General features: G+C 41.8%; 2 protein-coding genes across 2 annotated transcripts; both read left to right on the top strand.

Moving 5' to 3' along the window:
* The first annotated feature begins 1707 nt into the window (after positions 1–1707).
* Positions 1708–11759, top strand: zgc:153184 (uncharacterized protein LOC751652 homolog). The gene is made up of 6 exons (XM_068745470.1): positions 1708–1758; positions 9531–9614; positions 9712–9780; positions 10028–10096; positions 10750–10953; positions 11340–11759. The coding sequence occupies exons 1-6, from the start codon at positions 1708–1710 to the stop codon at positions 11757–11759; spliced, it is 897 nt and encodes a 298-aa protein (XP_068601571.1).
* A 2164-nt stretch (positions 11760–13923) lies between these two features.
* On the top strand, positions 13924–18476 carry LOC137901438 (TPA-induced transmembrane protein). Its single transcript, XM_068745468.1, has 7 exons — positions 13924–14209; positions 14746–14832; positions 14929–14991; positions 15080–15248; positions 15405–15565; positions 16254–16324; positions 16762–18476. Exons 1-7 carry the CDS (start codon positions 14147–14149, stop codon positions 16958–16960), a joined length of 813 nt encoding a protein of 270 aa, XP_068601569.1. The 5' UTR covers positions 13924–14146; the 3' UTR covers positions 16961–18476.
* Positions 18477–18806: the final 330 nt, after the last annotated feature.

Genomic DNA, 18806 nt, shown 5'->3' on the forward strand with positions numbered 1-18806 from the left:
CGTGAACGCAGAGACACCAGCTGCTCCAACATCTGTTAGAGGATTAAGTGAACGCTCCAATCATGAAGATTTAACTGCCACGGCTTCTTAAAGGAGTTAAGGCGTTCAAAGAAAGACATGCTTTTTTAATCATTTTGAAAATCATTTTAATCTAAGCATGTGCACCAGGACTGAATCTAACATTTTCTCCCGACCGCACAATCAAAGCAGAACAGAACAAACTCAGAATCTGCACAGCAGCTTCTTGCCTTGATAAATATTGAGTTTGCATTGATTGCTGAACTGTATTTTAAGTTGTTAATATTTCTTGAATTAATTATTTTTTAAGTATTTAAGTGTGACACTGCCTCCTTCAAAATAAAAGTTTGCATAAAAGAATTAAAGATTGGAGAAAATCTGATTACGGATGTACAGCTACAAATATATCTCAGTTTTGTTTGCTATGCAGATCTATGTTAAAACAACTGCTCTAATCAGGCCACATGCTCCTGCTGCTGATGTCAAAGTTAAGGTCTTTTCCATCAGCTGGACAAGGCTGAAGAAATGGAGAATTAAATCATTTTGCTGTGGCGAGGACTAAAACATGCTTCAAGTTCTTGGTTCATAGAAAGCAGGCCCTTAGAGAGCGCTATTGACTGGTTGGTGCGATGGCACGCATGTTTTGTTCAAACTTTGGGAATGTGTCTTTTGGTCTGGCCTGGCGGCACCAGATCGCATGTACTAAAGATACTAAAGGAATTCGCATGTAGCCAAAAATAAGAGGTAATAATAATAAGAGGTTTCTTATCTGCTCCCGTTACCACGTTACGAAAAATGATTTCAAAAAGTGTTTTATTTTGAAAAAGTTACAGGAACAATTATTTTTTAACAGGACAAGCTTGACAACTCCAAAGAGGCCAAACGCGTGTAAAAGTTATCCCCTCCTCCTCCTCCTCCTCCTCCTCCTCCTCCTCCTGAGGCTGATTTGGTTCTGCTCCGTCCCTGCGTTCCTCAGTCTCATCTCAATCAGCAGAAATCAAACAGTCATAAAGCAGGACGAGACGATCTGCGGCTCATTCCCCAGGATGGAGGTAAAAAAAGAAGAAGTTTTATTCATGTTGTCTCCACTTACTTTTAAACATTTTAATAACATGATTCAGTGTTTTCGGCTGAGTTTGAAGATGAACATCACAACTTAGGACACTTTAACGAATTCCAATGCTCTGTGTTATTACTGTCTGGAGGAATCTGTTCAAAGGTTTATAAAAAAAAATGTTTTAGTGCACATATCGAGCATCACATGCTGGTGACTTTGCATCACTATTATTTGACATAATACTACTATACTAATGACTTCATATTGATGAATGAGTGACAGAGAGCTCACAGTATTTTTCATGATTGATGATGATGTTTATGTGTTGTGATAAATCTGTTGAGGAAACACCACTAAGTCATTTTCTTTTTCACTGTAATCCTGAATGTGGCATTTACGTTTGAATTTCCTGTTATTTCCACCCATCATGCCGTCACCATGCGTTCGTTTCCTTCCCAGGATCTCTCGCTACGCTTAAGAATAGTTGCAGAAAACATGTGCCTTTATTGTATAGGATGCCTGTCCAAGTATTTCCCCTGTTTTTCCTGCAGGGTTTGCTTGCAGGTTTGTGGCCTCCTCCCTACATAACAAGACATTCCTTTAGAGTTCTCACATCTTTCCCTAAGTATTTAATGTCATGTGTTGAGAAGGAAGAGAAACTCCCATTTTTCTCCCTGCAACACGTGAGTGAAAACATTAGCTGTGCTTACAGCATTCAAGCTTAGCACAGATGTGATTTAGACAAAGTTCATCTTGGATCTAAAAGCTTATTTTTCTTTCTCTGTTGCCAAAATTGCAGTAAAAAGTATTTGGATTCCTCCAAAACATAGAAAAGATGAATGAATATTTTGTATTTTATTTTTTGGTTACCGTTACTACCCTTGATGCAGCAGCTCAATGGAAAATAGTTATTTTTTTAATCTAAGTAAATGTCAAGAATTTAAACTGAATGCTTATTTCAAACTTACCTGGTAAACACCTTTATAGATAAAGGCACAATTGTTCTAACTCTGAGGATTTTAGCCAGTGAACAATCTGACCCCAGAAATTAATTTGGGGAAAATGTTATCAATTTCCACTGATGTCTTATTTTATCTCAGATTTTGCATGCTACATTTTGCTAAAAGTATCTTCATAAAAGTGTTGAGCCACCGCAGGCTGTGATTTCATTCTCGGAGGGACTGTCGTTTAAACTGCTTCAGCCTTGATGACATCACATTAGTATATATTCTAGGTTTAGGAAAGATTGGTTCATGTTCACCAAGAATGATTTCCACCAACTGCCTCTAGCAAGCCTTCAGGGGAGATGAGCACATGGAAATGTTCGAGTTTTCTCATTCACAAGTTGGAATGACAACATATTGACCACGTAATCTGGAAATGCGTGCGTTTGAATGTGCGTGCGTGCACCTGAGGAGTCGTACTCTGTGTGTTGGGATGTGGTTTGGGCTGACGGGTTTTCTTTTGATGGACAAGTGAAACCATAGCTAGAGGAGTGAGTATTTGGGATTGCCTTGCCAACCATATGGTGTGCACATTTATTATGTAATCCATAGTAAAGTTAAGAGCCCAATAACGCTGGCCCGCGGTCTGTACCAGCCAGACATTTGCCAATGTGCTGGTTTTGGACCCTTTTAGTCATCATGTAATACAATTATATATTGCGTGTGTGTGTATGTGTGTGTTATTATTTTTACATGAATCGTTCCCATATTACGCTACACATGCAACTCGGCCGCTTGCACTACAGTCACTACCCCTAGAGCTGGGATGGGATTACGACACAGGGAACAAAACATAAATGTTTACTCTGTCATGAGTATAAAATAGATACCAGTTTAAAAGCCCATGCCCGACGCAGCTGATGTAACAGTTGGGTCTCAGTGCTATGAATGCAAAATGCCCACTGAGGCATTGATTTGGCTTGGTTTGATGTAGAAAACATCAGAATGAGCACATCGAAAAGATCTTATTTCAGTTTTTGCAGTCTCTGAGCATATCCAGTTTCTCCTGTAGTAAGAGAAACAGCTTTAACTAGCTCGGTTCATGATTGGCTGCAGTTGCCATGTCAGTAAAGGGAGACTACAGTCTCACACAAAAGTCATTTTGATTAGTACTTCCCGTAACGATGAACTGATCTCATGTCGTTTGCCGGTCTTGGTCTATCAGCTCAGGAATGAGAACAAGTAGATGCTCATTTTCCAAAGACGTCTGCAATGATTGGTACTACTGGCATTGTTTTATTGATGTACCTGCATGTAACTATTGATAAGACAATCGTCCGAGCATCCGTATTGTTTTCTGAGCTGGTTATGCGACCATGTATTTTCCAGATGTTGGAAATCCCCAAAATAGGATTTCAGAGATTGCTTTCATCTTGAACGCTGCAGCACACACTTTGCATCGCTCTCAATATGTGGACTTTTATGCATTTTTTATGAGGGATTCTCGCCATTTAAACGACCACCTGAGACCACACATATAGAGGCACACTCCTAAATGATGGTCTCTACAGTTTCACATGCCAGGCCTGAAATATGCACACAATGCGTTTAGGTAAAAAACAAAAAAAGAACTGTGTGAGACCCACTGAGATGTGAAACTGCTCACGTAAAATGAGCACTTTACTGTCTTTGAAGACAGACAAGGTCAGAAAATGTCGGATTGGTTGCGTTGTTGTGTGTATTTTCTTTTCTCTCTCCCTGGTTTATTGCATTATTTACATATCCGCTTTGACTCCTATAACGTAATGGCGTGCAACCCTGGCTTGTTGGAGGATCTTTGCTCTTTTTTGACAAATCCGACGGTTCATAAAGCATCGTAATTCCATTCCTACGCCGGCTTATCATTTTCAGAGTTGTTGTTATTTCCTTAAACACTGTTATTATGTGCTGCCGTAATAGGCTCCTCAAAGTCACATTTGCTAATGTGTTTTTTCTCTGAGCCCCTATTATCTGGTATGAGATTATGCCAGAACCTGACTTTCAGTCTGGAGCAGTGTGTGGGGCCGAGAGATAGACAGGGTGGGAACTACAGTGGAGATATTGAGGATGACATAATAATCTGTAAAAGAAAACATCTGCTGTAAAGCGTCCAGGAAGTTAGGTCACGATGCCTCGGCTCAGTGGAGATACTTCAGCTTTTGGTCCAGCCTCTTTCTCAGTGTGCAGCAGTCGCTCCAGTCAAGCTTTTGAGATCTGAGACGTGTCAGAGGCAACTTGAGGCAGTAATTTCCATCAAAGCAGGCTTGGCTTGAATGTTTCAAAAAGGCAGTCTGAGTTGATGTCAGGCTTGACTTAAACTTATTTCCAAATCCCCATGCAGAACAGCATAAATAGCATAGATCTTTTTATTTATTTATTTATTTCGATATACTAACGCAATGCGATGGCGACACGTCCGGTGTGTACCCCACCTCTCAGCCTATATGTTACGTTTTGTTTTTGTCTGCTCCTGCTCTCTGTCTCTCTTTCACTTCTCTATCCATCTCCTTGATTTTGACTCTCCTCCTACCTGTCATTCTCCCCGCTCTCTAAAATATTGACATTTTAGGTTTTTGTTCTGTTAAAGGCTACAGACACATTTGAGCATGTCATATTTAAAGTAATCTTTTGGAAAGTGTTTGATGGGGCGGGGGGGGGGGGGGGGGCACATCCAAATTGTGATAACGGTAACAAGCACAGGGTGTTAGCGGAGAGGCCTTGGTTCTAGAGCCTTTGACCTCTCTCTATCAGAACCCCCCCCCCCCCCCCCAAAAAAACAGACCAGAAGTAGAAAAAAAATCTGCCACAAAAAAGGATACTTATTTTATTAACAAAACATGCAAGTGAGTATTTTAATATTCATTTAGGTTTCGCAACAATGGGTATTTTAATCTGAATCAAATTTAATAGCTCAACATATGTGTATATAATTGTTAGATTTATTCTGTCCGGTAATGTTAGGCCTTGTGTTAGGTAAACTGAAAAAATATAGTCACATTCTACGTCTGAATTCATTAATGGGCTCTCCACTTACCCCCGTGTGGAGCCCTGACCTCTGACATACAGCAAGTCACTCCTTCTTCACTAGGAAACAGCAGAGTATTGTATCCTAAAATGAGTCAACCACGGACGCCATGACCTTTGACACCGGATCTCTACACGCTATTGCAGAGGGAAGGTGCAGGGCTTCTCTGAATGAAATCCTCCCACAGAGTGTGTCTGTGATACTTAACCTCCTCTTCAGCCATCTGATCCTCTGTCCAGATGGTCTTTGCTGTGATTGCAGAATCAGAGGAGACGAGAATACCAGAACACCCTGCAGAATCCCCAACAGATGCTTTCAGAGGAAATATAGTCTGCAATGAACACTTCGGAATCATTGACTCTGTCCATTCCTTTTGATTGCGCAACAGCTCAGATTATTATTAAACAGGCAGCTGGAGTTATCACGTTGGAATATCCTGGTGCATTCCACTAGCGGGCCCGGCTCTGACATCTGTTAACATATCTTCATATCTTCTGTGTCAAATAGAATGAATTCCCCAATAGCTGGGATCCTGAATCAGTTGTGTCATTTATCTAAAAAAAAAAAAAGGAGAAGGACATTTCAGTTGAGAAATCTAACTTCATAAACATATTTCTCTTCCCATTTCACCCAGAGGAATGTTCCTCCACGCTAGATGCTTATTGAGTTGCTTAATATATGTTCCCCCCACCCTGCAGCACTGGACTACATCTGCAGCTCTACCCATTTGCCTTATGAAAGAGGCAGCAATCGCTTGTGCTGCGAGATGTGTGTGTCCATTTACCTCATCGCTCCGACCGAGGGCCTTCCAAGGGTACTTCTACACACACGATTCATGAAAAAAGAGCGAGAGAGGAAAACACACACACACACACTCCAGTGAAAACCGTATAAAAGTGAGCTATTCAGAGGACATCCAGGCCAAAAACACATCATGCTTTCCTGGAAAGGGCGAGCAAAGAAGGTGGCTGCCTGCTCTCGTAACGCCAACAAGTGCAGGCAGAAGGGAGCAGCTCACTTGGGTTTTTCCCTGAGGCAGAACATGCTGACTTATGAAAACAAAGTCTTACACTCGGTGATGTTAATAAAAAGATCTTCCTGAGCAGCTGTGCTTTATTTGTGGGGTTCACCAGAAACAGCTTATAGGGATTGAAAGCAGAATAAAAACCGAGCGTTAAAGGCCCTGAGCTATGATCTTAATGAGATTCATGGTGGATTACATGGCTGCATGCTCTCTGACCACCATGGTCACATCGAGCAGATATAGTTGGGATTTACTGAGGCTCTATTCTTCTACTGCTTCTAGAAGCAGAAGCCACAGGAGCAGCCAGCTTTGTGTGCTCTTTCAATTCTGTTCTTTCTGCATCTGATGATCACGCAGTAAACCTCGCGTCTGCAGCTCACCGTTGTTGCACACACACACTTGGGTTTTATTAAACGGAAAAATAATGACACCTAATACAAATTATAGTTCTTCTGGGAGGATGTGACGTGATGTATCACAGGATCATGGAGGAAAGCCACAGATACCAAAGTATCAATATTTGCTTTATTGTAGGATTTTGGTTTATAGTTTGATGAACTAGCTTTGCTGGCCAGATATTTAGATACTATAAACAATAAATTAGACTGTCCAGAGACTACGCCCTCTGAGGATGATAAACGACCAAACAAGAGCATTGATTCACTCCATGGATTCAGACAAGAATTTTTTTATTTAATAATCAAAACTCTATTGTTGATCATTGGGCTGTAAGGCTGTAAGGCTGTTGTGTGTGCGCCTGTGAAGCAGTCATCCAAAGTAGGTTTTAGGGATTCAATCTAGAAATATCTTCTCTTTTTGTTGTTGTTGTTGTTATGGAAATATACTTAATCACATGGGTAAGGCTCTGCTTTAAGTCGCTTTCTGTTTCATCTTTTCCTTGTTTAGACATGCTCAATTGCATTATAAGCTCCATCACGGTATGTATCAGATGTGATCTAGCATAACCGCGGGGGGGGGGGGGGGGGGGGGGCACTCTCTCAGGGGCTGAGGGGTTACGGAGCAGCTCTGGAGCTTTTTCCCAGGCCTAGAGCCCCAGAAATAGTTTCCCCTGCTCTCTGTCACAGTGGCCCAAAGTTTCCCACTCTTCCAATAAGCATGGGCTCCAAGCTGACTCAGCTGCATGCGATACTGATAAAAAGCAGAAAGGCTTGTATGGCTCATGGAAGTAACATTTCTCATGCCATCTCATTGAAACAGTGAATTTAGCAGAAAGACATACTTTTGCAATAACATTTTAGACAATAGTTCAGGTTATTTTATGTTATGTCTCGATTATGGAGTTATATATTCCATTACAATTTTACATGTCATTGTGTGTGTGAAGTAAGTAGTTTAAAGTCAATAACAATAAGGGCTTCTTGCTGTGAAAACATACATAGAAGAATATTAATTAATTATTTTTTTAAAGGAATTTATCCCTTTCAAAATAATGGAAAATTGTACATGAGCAACTCCTGCAAACATCATATTCCAAGGGGCTTCATGTCTCATCTGTTAGTGTGTCCATCACTATGACAAACAAAAAGGGGCTGAGAGCTGATCCCTGGTGCATCCCACCTCGACACTAAACACCCCTGTCCCTCCTACTGCACACATTACTGCTGTCGTACAACTGTCATACATGTCTGTGTAGGTTCTCAGTCATCCAGGTCGTGGTAAATCATGAATAGCAAAAAAGAAGAATCAACTGAACTTGTTCAAGTTTGACTGATGACGTTTCACCTCTCATCCAAGAGGCTTCTTCAGTTCTGAGAGGATGGTAGAGAGACTGTCACGCATGTCCTGAACTACTCTGACAGGCTTCTATGCGACTCCAGACTTCCTCATGCAGTACCACAGTTCCTCTCTGGGCACCCTTTCTCTCCTTAATTCCTTTCTCAACAACTTTCCTAATTAAAGATGAACAATCTCTGAGGTGGAACATTGATTTTATTCACCTAAGACATCTCCGCTGTAATTTTAACAAAGTCCCACTTCCTGCTTTGGAGCTTGTTCTCTGAAGGAGGCATTTGTTTTGAAAGGACAGGAAAGAGTTAAACAATTTGAGGTTACAAAATGACGGCGTGGAGGACGGGTGGTCCTTTATGATTACTATTTATCCCGGATGAGAAAGAGGAACTCAGGAAAAGGGTTGAGATACAGATTAGGACTGAAGGGTGATACAGACACAGTGTGGGACTCGCCGATGCTGCAATACGTTTGGGTGGTGGAGGCACAGAGGTGAGGTCATGGTAAGAATAAGAAAAAAAAAGACAATAATTGTGTGATTGACATGTGGAATGTGTGTGCCATATTAAAGTTGGGACAACCATATTTCCATGGGCCACAGCTCAAACACTGTGCAAAGAGGGAGGGAACCGAGAGTGCACGCACAGGGAATGCGATAGAACTGGCAGCTGCGAGGAGAGTCATGAATCTTTAGTGGTCAAATAAAATGTAATGGAGATGAGATTTAATATGAAAGCCCAAAAGAGAAAGGCAGAATCTGCAGAGACACGTTTTGTCATTGGTGACATGAATCCGAATGTTCGGTCCTCCTGGCACCGCTCAGCCGCTTCGAGAAGTACACAAATGTCTTGACTCGCCCACAGTCCAAAGGTTATACCTAAAACAATATAAAAAAACAACAATAACACAAAAACAAACAGAACAAAGTCAGTTTATCACTTGGGTCACAGTTATGTTGAGTGAGTTCATGCTCATCCAAAAGAAGTGCAGAGGAGGGAAGCTTAGCAATCTGCTTGAGAGTGGTGGGAGAGACTGAAAGTAAAGGGGCCAAGAAGTGATAACAGTTTAAGCCTGCAAGGACAGGTCCCTCCCGTCACCGGCTGCAGCTTGACGTTACACAGCTGTGGAGAGATGGGCTTGCAACGAAACAGGCTCTTTAGCAGGAGAAAATATGACCTTCTTCATGGACAGCAGGGAAATGCACACACTGCTGAAGTTTTTTTTTAGTTTTTAGTTTTCTTGTTCATCCTCTTTGATGTGTCTCTCAATTTACCTGCAAGGAAGTGAAACATGGCAGATGGCAGTAACTTCCTTTAGTCAATGTCTGACTAAAAATCATTTTGTGCTTCATCAAACAGGACAAAAGCCTCCCATGGACTGTATATATGATAACATTGAAAGAAACTAACTTTCAGTTCGCCTCCAGGAGAAATTCCCTCATAGAGCAGGGAATATTAATTAGCAATTTGAAAATAAAAATACAAAAATCCAAATTGATCTGATCACATTGGAAGGTTATTGCTTAATATCTCAGGAGGTGGTGATGTCAGAGTGTACTTCCAGTTTGCAAGTTGGGATATTAGATGTATTTATTTTAAGTCCCAAAATACAGAACAATAACTATTTTTAAATTAGTGTAATTTAGCTGTAAATCCCTTTTTTCATTTATTCTAGGATTCTCCAACCAAGTTATCTGTGGCTGAGCTGGCAGGAAGATTCAAAGGTCATATTCTTCCATTTCCCACCTCAAATGATGAGGTATTTGTATTTTTCAACATCAAAATCAAAAATTAAATGTGCCAGCAGATTTTCTGGGGTCAATGGATACATTGAAATTCAAATTCTTTATTTGTAGCTTCCATTTCAAAGAAGACCTCCTTGTTCTCTGAAGTTCCAACATCGAAATGATGATGACGAATCAGATGTAAGTCATTTCTGTACATTTGACAATTTCATCAACAACAGTTCAGAGATAGACACGTCATGCTGATAGCAACCACTTTATATCTGTAATGTGGATTGCTATTTAGTTTTGTTAATATTTAAAGGGACAGTACAAGATATATTTATATATAAAAGCATGCCATTATAAGTTGTATTGTTTGAAATCAGGGTTGTGCTTGTATGAATATGTGTATTAACATTTGCATGTCTGTGTTCTGCTCTTGCAGAAAACTATTGTCTCCCCAAAGCCTTTCAAAATCAAGATGAAGAATTCCCCCATCATTGGGAAACTTCAGGTAAATGCACCATGTCTCAATTTATAATGAGGGAAATAGGACTCATTCCAAGGCCTCCCCAATACATACAGGATTTATCAGGGCCTGTGTGATGTTTAAAGCATTGCTGCCACCAGCTGTTCATTTGACACCAGTGCCTGAGCTGCTTAAATGCTGAGGAAGAGTGGGGGAGGGCCCATCCCTGATGCTCAGATTAATGAGCTAATGGGATTATGGGCTTCCCAGCCTCTGGTGAGGCTCTAACGCGGCACCGTCGTTCCTTTAGACACGGTCGGCAGCCATGGGACAAAAGGGCTGTCGCTTCTCCCTCTTCTTCTTCTCCCCAGTGGAGGTATGGTAATGTCATCGAAACTCAAAAGTGTAGACACGGACTTTTTTATGCTCTTAAATCCCAGAGGAAAATGTGGCTGTTGCTGTTTTTAACCATTAAACAGTAATGGCAGGATGTACATCGAGCAGCTGCGACTATAGGAGGGCGGCAGGTGTATATCTCTGTAATTCATTCAATCGAGTACTCATTTCATTAATGTACCTGTTATTGAAGTAACATAATGTCCAAAAAAAAAAACATTTCTGGAAAATGTTGACCCTGTTTCACTGTCTGAAATCTCTGTTTTTACTTGTAGTTTATTAATCTTCCTCCATCCCTGCAGGCCAATCTTGCTCTATCGCCCACCGTTCTACTGCCTTCACCCAGGAGTCCTGAGTTGAAGCTCGAACCAGCACCATTGCCCCCCACCACACCCTGCAGCCCACTGAGCCCCACCGTGGGGCTCTCACGTGCGCCCAGTGAAGAGGAAGATCCCATCGGCTTTAACAATCCTCCAGACGCCACGCCTCTGCCGAGCTTCAACAAGGTAAACACTAACAAGACAATCTCAATGACAAATAGATCTGATCTATCTGGTCCACAGCCCTGATGTGCTTCTCAGGCGCTGCATCTCCTGTTTAAGCAGGCCTTGGATAAACTGGAATAAGACGCCCCTGTAGTGTGTGAGGGCTGCTGCAGGTGGATCGCAGATGTAATCCCCTTAGCCTAGTTAGAGTCTCTAGGCACCGTTTTGTCAGTGCTCTGTTCTCACACATACGTTAATTACAATCAATTGGTGATTGAAATAAATTGATGCAGAGTGGCGATGCTTAACTGTCTTATACAACTCTAAATAGCATGTACTGTTTAAATGATGTTTAAAAAACATCTTCTAAATTCCCTGCTGGTTCTCTTCTGTGTTTTTCGACACAGACTCGTGCACGGCTATCCTTCAAGAGGCGCCCGCCTACAAGACAGCACAGAAGGTCAGCCGGAGAGGAGGCCAGAAGTGTCCTGTCCCCATGTGAACTGCACAGCTCGAAAGAAAATGAGGACAAGGACCAAGTGTTGGAAAGCCCAACAGACAAAGTTGAGTATGGACAGCCAGCCAATCTTAAAGAGGCTGAAGAGAAGGACGGGGACTGTCAAACACCAGAAGACATGTTAGGAAAAAGTGGCGCTGACACGCAGAGAGATCCGTGGGAGGAGCAGCAAGCAGAACAAGCCCAGAGTTTGGAACAACATCCTGCAGAGCCTTGTACTGTCAAGCAGATAAAGGGTGATGTGAGGACAGGAGAGGGACAAGGGGAAATGACTCAGGGGGAACCTCAAGGAGGAATTAACCAGATGTGAGCTGTGAATATGTATATAATATATTATATATATTATATATAAATAAGTTATTCAGTGATTTTATTCAGAAACATAGTTGATAAAAAAAATACTCTTGTCTGGTTTTGATCCCTCTGTTGCCCCCTCCTGGTCATCCATGGAACAGGTCTACAAACACTGGCCAATGGGCAAAGCAGCAGTTTTCTGCACACAATATTATTGTTCATATTGCATCAGGTACTTCATATCATACCGTCCTGGTTCTGCAGCCGCAGCAGGACCAGCCACATGGTTTTATGAGAATATTACTATTTCCTTTGCCGACATTTGACTCAAACTAAAGTCGCTGTTAAGAGTGTCATGTCAGAAACAATGAATGCTGATTTAACAGAAGGCAACAACAAAAAAAGAACATTATACGACACATATGTTAGCAGATATAAAACACTACATCTGACCACATCATTCATGGTTTAGGTTGGCATGATAGAATTTGCTTATTTTGTTTTCTTTTAATGTATGTTGGGGTTCTTCTTGCTCCAGTCTGTTATTGTGTAAACTTCAACATATCTAAACCACAGATACAGTAAGCTCTCTCTCTCTGCTTCCTTATGGACAGTCTTCAATAAGACGAAGCAAAAATAATAGCATTTCAAAAGTGACGTTTTGAAGAGGTGATTTTAGTTTCTTTCCTAATTCAGACCTCTTCTCAGGGTTCCAGGGTCGTAAACAGCAACGCAGAACAAAGCTATAAAGTCTTCAAATTGAATGAACGTCACCACAATAGGAACGCTGCCAGTTTGTGTGTGTGTGAGAGTGATTATATGTAGACACAGTACAGAACACAAACACTTAAAGATTAGCGATGCAACAGACTCCATTTAAAACATGATACTACTTATCCTGAAGTGCCGAGCTCTCTGCAGGCCACAGATTTCCGGTCAGTCGACACAACAACACGCAGAACAACAAGCCCCACTGGTGTGTTTTAATTAGCCCATACAAAAACTACAGACGGGCGCATTTTAGATTTTTGTCAAAAACCTGACGGATAATTTTATCATACATTTTTGCTCATTAATTGCTCGAGCGTATTTTGGTGTTTTTTTTTTTTTTTTTTTTATGTTGCTTATTCAGCTTGCTGTTCCTAAAAGTATAAAAGAATAAAGTTAAATATAACAGAATGACTTTCAAAAAGCTGATGTGTTTTACTTGTGTATTGACAATTGTAAATATATTTTTACATGCCTACGGGGGGAAGACTGTGTTTGTTGTAAAATAATCATTAATTTATTTCTTCCCTTTAATAAATCTTCAACTATTTATCTGGATCCCGGTCATGGGTTTTACTCTGGAGCCGAAACCAGCTGACTGTGGGCAGAGAGCAGGTACGCCCTGCATAGTACGTCATTTAATTGCAGGTATGCACGATCAAAGTGTGACGCTGGGACACAGTCAAAGGTTTTAAGGCTCGGCTGTGGATTTCCACCCACCGCAGATTTGCATCTGCAAACTGTGACTGGAAGACTTACACCTTGATGCGTCATTAATACACAGAGTTACGGTACATAAAATATTTGAAAGTGCGTGTGTGTGCATGCAAATCAAAAGCAGGGCATATATATTCTCTTCTCCAACATTATAGGTGAATTATTTTTATTGTATTAATTAAAATGAAATTACTCTTGCATGCCTATACATATAGTATGATTTTTCTAATCCAGAGTGTAGTTGCTCCTCTGGGTATTAATAACACGATCTAGTAATTCTAGTTTAAAAAAACAAAAACAAACATTTTTAATACACCTTTGAACATTTTTATATGGATGCAAAAATTGGGTCGGTAAAAGTGTCCTGTCTGAAACAGCAGGTGACAGCTGGAGTAAAGTTCACTACATCAGGGCCCGAAGCACAAAACGCGGAGCTCGGGACAATCCATCGTCTGAAGAACGGATTACACCTGCGGGATCTACCTGGAGCACATGACGTCACTGTTTGTCCCACTGAGGACGGGTCAAAGTTCACGGCTCGCCTCGGCTCTGTTACGATTCAACGAGGACGTCGTGTGACGTCACGTCGATTCCCTCCTCCGAGGCCCTTCTCTTGGCCACGCCTTCCTAAGACGCCCCAGCGTGGCGTGGCGTGGCGCGGCGCGCACCTGCGGGAACCGTCCGGATGACCCTGAGGGACGGAACCTGTACTAGTACGACCGAAACCAGAACCGCCTCCCGCGTCCCGTCAGGCGGAACGTTTGGACCGACACGTTCGAACCGAGGACCTGCGTTGCGGTTATTTCCCCGCGGCGGAGCGTCGCTCCATTCTGGAGGTTTGTGATCAGAGAGGCTTCCGGGTTGGACCTGCTAACTGTTCGGGTCCCAGTGGCCGCTGGGAGGAGGGACGGAACCAGCATGGAGCTGGAGCTGGAGGGCATCTCCCCGAACAAGAACAACGGATCAGCACATAAAGACCAGGTGAGGCCATTTGTTTAATCATGAGGTGACCAGGTGGTAGTAATAATAACATTCATTGTAATTTAACAAAAGTTATAACTTATAATCATAAGGAGCGTCTCATCCACAAGAAAATAGATGGATAATAATAATAATAATAATAAAGCTAAAGCGTACTCTTATCTCGGCTCAGCAGTTTCTGTTCCCACGAAGCATTTGGAACCTTTTATTTAGTGAAATGTCATCAAACTATTCTACATTTAACTTTGTCTTTTTTTTTTTTATGTCACAAATATTTCACTTTTCAAACGTAGGATTGAAAAACATCTTGAAAATAAAGCCTCATCCACCGAGGAAGTGTAATTAGTGGTTGTGTTTGTTGTTTGTTTGTTGGTTCGGGTTGAACAAGAAATGGTTTCCTGTCGTGGTTACGCTGCAGAACAAGATATGTTGGAAAAGCCCCCCCCCTTTATGCCCTAATGTAGATGGAACAAGTCTGAGTACTGGTTTAAATAAGGTCACTTTGGAGAACTCAGGGATGCGTCTGTCTGGTTTAGGTAACGGCAGGTAACGGCGCCGGCGTGGCCTGCGAGGCCTGCGAGACCCCTGCTGCGGCAGAGACAGATGTATTGCTGCGTGTGCAGGTGAGCGTCCGTTAAGGTTGTGTTTCTCACATTTCCTAAAAATGACTTAAAATCGCATTACTTGAGTCTTTTCTTTCTGATCATGATGGCGAGAAGGCGGCCGTCAGTCACTCGGCAGATAACCACAGGAGTATTGGGAACGCGTTCACGCCTCCTGAGGTGTGAACACTTTACATTCGTTCCTCATATCCGCCCCAGATTGAACGACTGGTAACCGTAGAAACATCTTCATCCTGTTTTTTTTAAGACGGGGCCTGTGTGCAGGATAAAGCGAGAGCTGAACGACGTTGTCTTCTGGAAAGTCCGGCTCTGGATGGTCATCGTCTTCATCTTTCTTCTCATCTTCACTCTCATTATGATTACGCTGCTCGTGTGCGCCGGTAAGGCTACGTGTGTATTCGTCGTGCATGTACAGAGTGAGTGAGTACGCTCGCTTGTCCTTTTTTCATGCAGTGCTTGTGATGGAACATTTTCAACTCTCAATGTAGCGCATTAGAGAAGGTTGAGACGGTACAAAGCTCATGACATCCCATGTAATGATATTTTTTTTGACCCTTTTTCACCTTGAACAGCGATCCACGAGGACACGGATGAGAATTTTGACCCTTCCTTGTTTAAAATTCCTCTGTTGTTCGATGGGACCTTCCAAATGCCCAATGTGGTCTTCACAGAGGAACTTTTTGTCCTTTCCTCCAATCAGAGTAAAGCGCTCGCGGATATCTGCCAAGAAGAGGTTTGTCGAACTACGGCTAACGTTTGCTCATGAAATTCAGTCAAAGTCATCCTTAACTTAATTTATTGAGTTTTGTTTCTTGTGTAACACTTAATAAATACAGCCAAATGATCTGATTGGCTGAGATCCACAAAGACTGACATCTGCTATAATACTTTTATCTTAAAAGAATGTACATAATAATAATATAGAGCTACCCTTATCTTAATGAAATGTAAATGAAGCAGAGTTCACTTTGCAGATGAACTGGATTTACTGGTGAAGGTTTCAAAGTGTTCCTGAGCCCGTAGAATCTTATCCTTTATGCGGCGCATCCAGTTGGCGTGTCTGTCCTGACTTGTTTGAAGAGCGTTGGTGCATCAAATTATAGTACAGGAAAAATAATTAATAAAGTTAATAAATTATGCAATGTACTGTTTTTAAAGTGTTAAAAAATGTTAGGAAATTATCACATTCTGTTACAGGCCACACTGATTGTCAGACTGGTAGTTTTTGCAATGCACATTAGCTATGACGGTGACACCAGCGTTACAAAACAGAAACCTGTTCATGCCGAAACCCTCTGCGGCTGGTTGCATCAGGAATGTGGCAGCAGGGTAGACCTCCCTTTAAAGTGAAAGTGGCTTCATGTCTTCTGAAACATTTTAGTCATTGTTTGCTTTTGCATGTCTGAACCTGCCCCACCCAGCTCGCCGACCTCTACGGGTCCTCCCCTGCTCTGGGACGATACTTCTCCAAGGCTGAAATCTATGCTTTCAGGTAATCACACGTCGCACCCAGTGGTTCTGATCGACATTCTGTCCTCTGCCACATGGAACTGTTGATTCTCCGGCTTCCTCCCACCACCAAAAACATGCAAATAGGTGAACTGGCGGCTTGTCCAGGGTGTAACTCCGCCTCTCGCCCTTTGCCTGCTGGGATAGGCTCCAGCTCCATTATGTACGAAGGACTTTCAACGGAAACAAGCCCGCAAGGGCTTTTTTGAAATGCTCCTCTTAGACAGGATGTTTGACGTTATTTGTACTGTAATACATGCTACTGTGTGACTGTACTTGTACTCTAACATTCTATCTAATAAATATATTCATCATCATCATCAGCACGAGCCGGTAACGGACAAAGCGGTTCAGGAGGTGAATGAATGAAAGTTTCAAAGGAAGAATTATGCTGAAGGACTCTTTCTATTCTCCTCACAGAAATGGTTCGGTCGTCGTCGACTACCAGCTGACATTCCTCATTCCCCGAGACCAGCAGGAGGAGCTGAGGAACTTTACTCTGAGCAGAGAAATGGTGTACAACGTGTTCAGACAGTTCTTGTATGACCAGGACACAGATGAGTCCGGGCCCATGTTCATCGATCCAGTTTCCCTAAACATGTTTTTAAGACCCGAATAACGAGTGTTCATCAGCAGACTGCCAGACAGCAAGCCGCTCTGCAGCCTCCTGCCTTATGGGATGTTTGTCGCACATGACTTCTGTGTGATCCTCAAAACACGAGTCTAAGGACGTGTTTTGCATGGTGCGTTTTTAACCACAGGAAGCGTAAGGCCAGTCACACAAACCCATTGTGGCAGGAGGACATCTGGGTGCCGCCAGGAAGGCCTTTCTGAAAGTTAATCAGCAGTGTTGGACTGGATGAAATGAACACCTAACCCACAATAAGCATGGTGTATTACTGTGTCGTGAGTATTTAGTATGTACTAATTATGTGAATTCCTTGACTATCAGACATAATCATTTGTGCAAAACCTTTGAAGTGTTTCTAATGAAATAAAGGGAAGAGTTTCTATTTGCTTTACTTTCCCATTTTATTCTGTAATCAGACTTGATTTGCGTTTTTCTGCAAAGTGACAAAACATTCTAGGAAAATGATGAGCTGTGTTACTGATGTTTTCTTTGACGAGGCTTTCCCCTCATCAGCCTGCTGTATTTGAACAGTAGAGGGAGAGCATGTCCCATGTTTGCTTTGTTGTCATTCTTGCCTTATATCAACAAGTATTGCATTTATTATCCCTGCTTTTATATTCAGTGTTTGTCAGCCTATCCTCTAACAAGGTTTATGATTAATGCTGATGCCAAACAGCTATTTTCCTCCACCATATGGGTACTAATCAGTCGTTTTGCAACCAGCTGCGCCAAAGAAGAATAATTAACATGTTGCCTGGGGTTTCTATCAGTTATTCTGTTATGATGAGAACAAATAGACCGACACCCGCGACTCGCAAGGCGGACAAATTGGCTGATTGTCTCATCTACAAAGAAGTGGATGGTCAGATGTATTTGCCACTGCTGAAACTGAAAGCGTTTGTTTCAGTTACAACACACAATCCAATGAAAACAATATAAATCATTTCAGTTCAGCATTAAGTTTGCCGACAATCGCAGCTCCTTGTGTCGAGATGAGCGAGAATAAGACCTGCGTGCTTCTGTTCAGACAGACGTGGTTCTAAGTGGCTTAAGCTGCTCTTCACTTTTGGCAGGAGTCTATGTCTGCTCTGTTAAAATAAACACTTCCCTTAATCTTCAGGCTGCAGTGAAATATTTTCTTCTTCCCATGGCGTGGAGTAGCATGCACCTATTTAATGTTTACATTTTTGGGCTAGATGCTGTCTGTACTAGTAAATGTCAAGTTTCAATCAACTGAAGCCAGATTTGCTATAATAAGAACTTTGATGGATAGACTTATTGGGTTAAGCTGCAATCTCTCTCAAGCCTTTCATTGCACCCATAATACTCAGAGGTCAGTGATGGGACATGGACACTGTGCCACTGGTTAAGCACTCATTAATCCATCCTAGGGTGCATGCAAGTTAATAATGGATCTTTATTGACTCAAACTCCTAAGTTGTAACATTAAATGCCTGATCTTCTGAAATTCCACTAACCAAGTTGTTAGATCCAGGTTTTAGTTTCATACATGGTGACAGAAGATCCAAATAAAAAGGACAAGATAAAAGAAATGTTGTTCTGTTTATTTAAGAGAGTAACACAATCCATTGCTGTGTCATAAATTAGAATCAGTTTCATAACAATTCAATCAGGGCTTCAGGTGCATTTTGTGTGTAATAAATATCCCCATCTATTCATGTTAATTAATTTCCTGTGAAATCCTGTGTTTGTGTGATAACATATATTTTGTCATTAACATATGTGAATGAGTGCACACACCCACGGGCATATTTAGACCATTTAATTCTAAGCGTACGCCGAACATAATCTAAATAATAGAATTACCTCACTG

The sequence above is a fragment of the Brachionichthys hirsutus genome, chromosome 11 (assembly GCF_040956055.1).
Source record: "Brachionichthys hirsutus isolate HB-005 chromosome 11, CSIRO-AGI_Bhir_v1, whole genome shotgun sequence".
In the NCBI taxonomy this organism is placed as follows: Eukaryota; Metazoa; Chordata; class Actinopteri; order Lophiiformes; family Brachionichthyidae; genus Brachionichthys; species Brachionichthys hirsutus.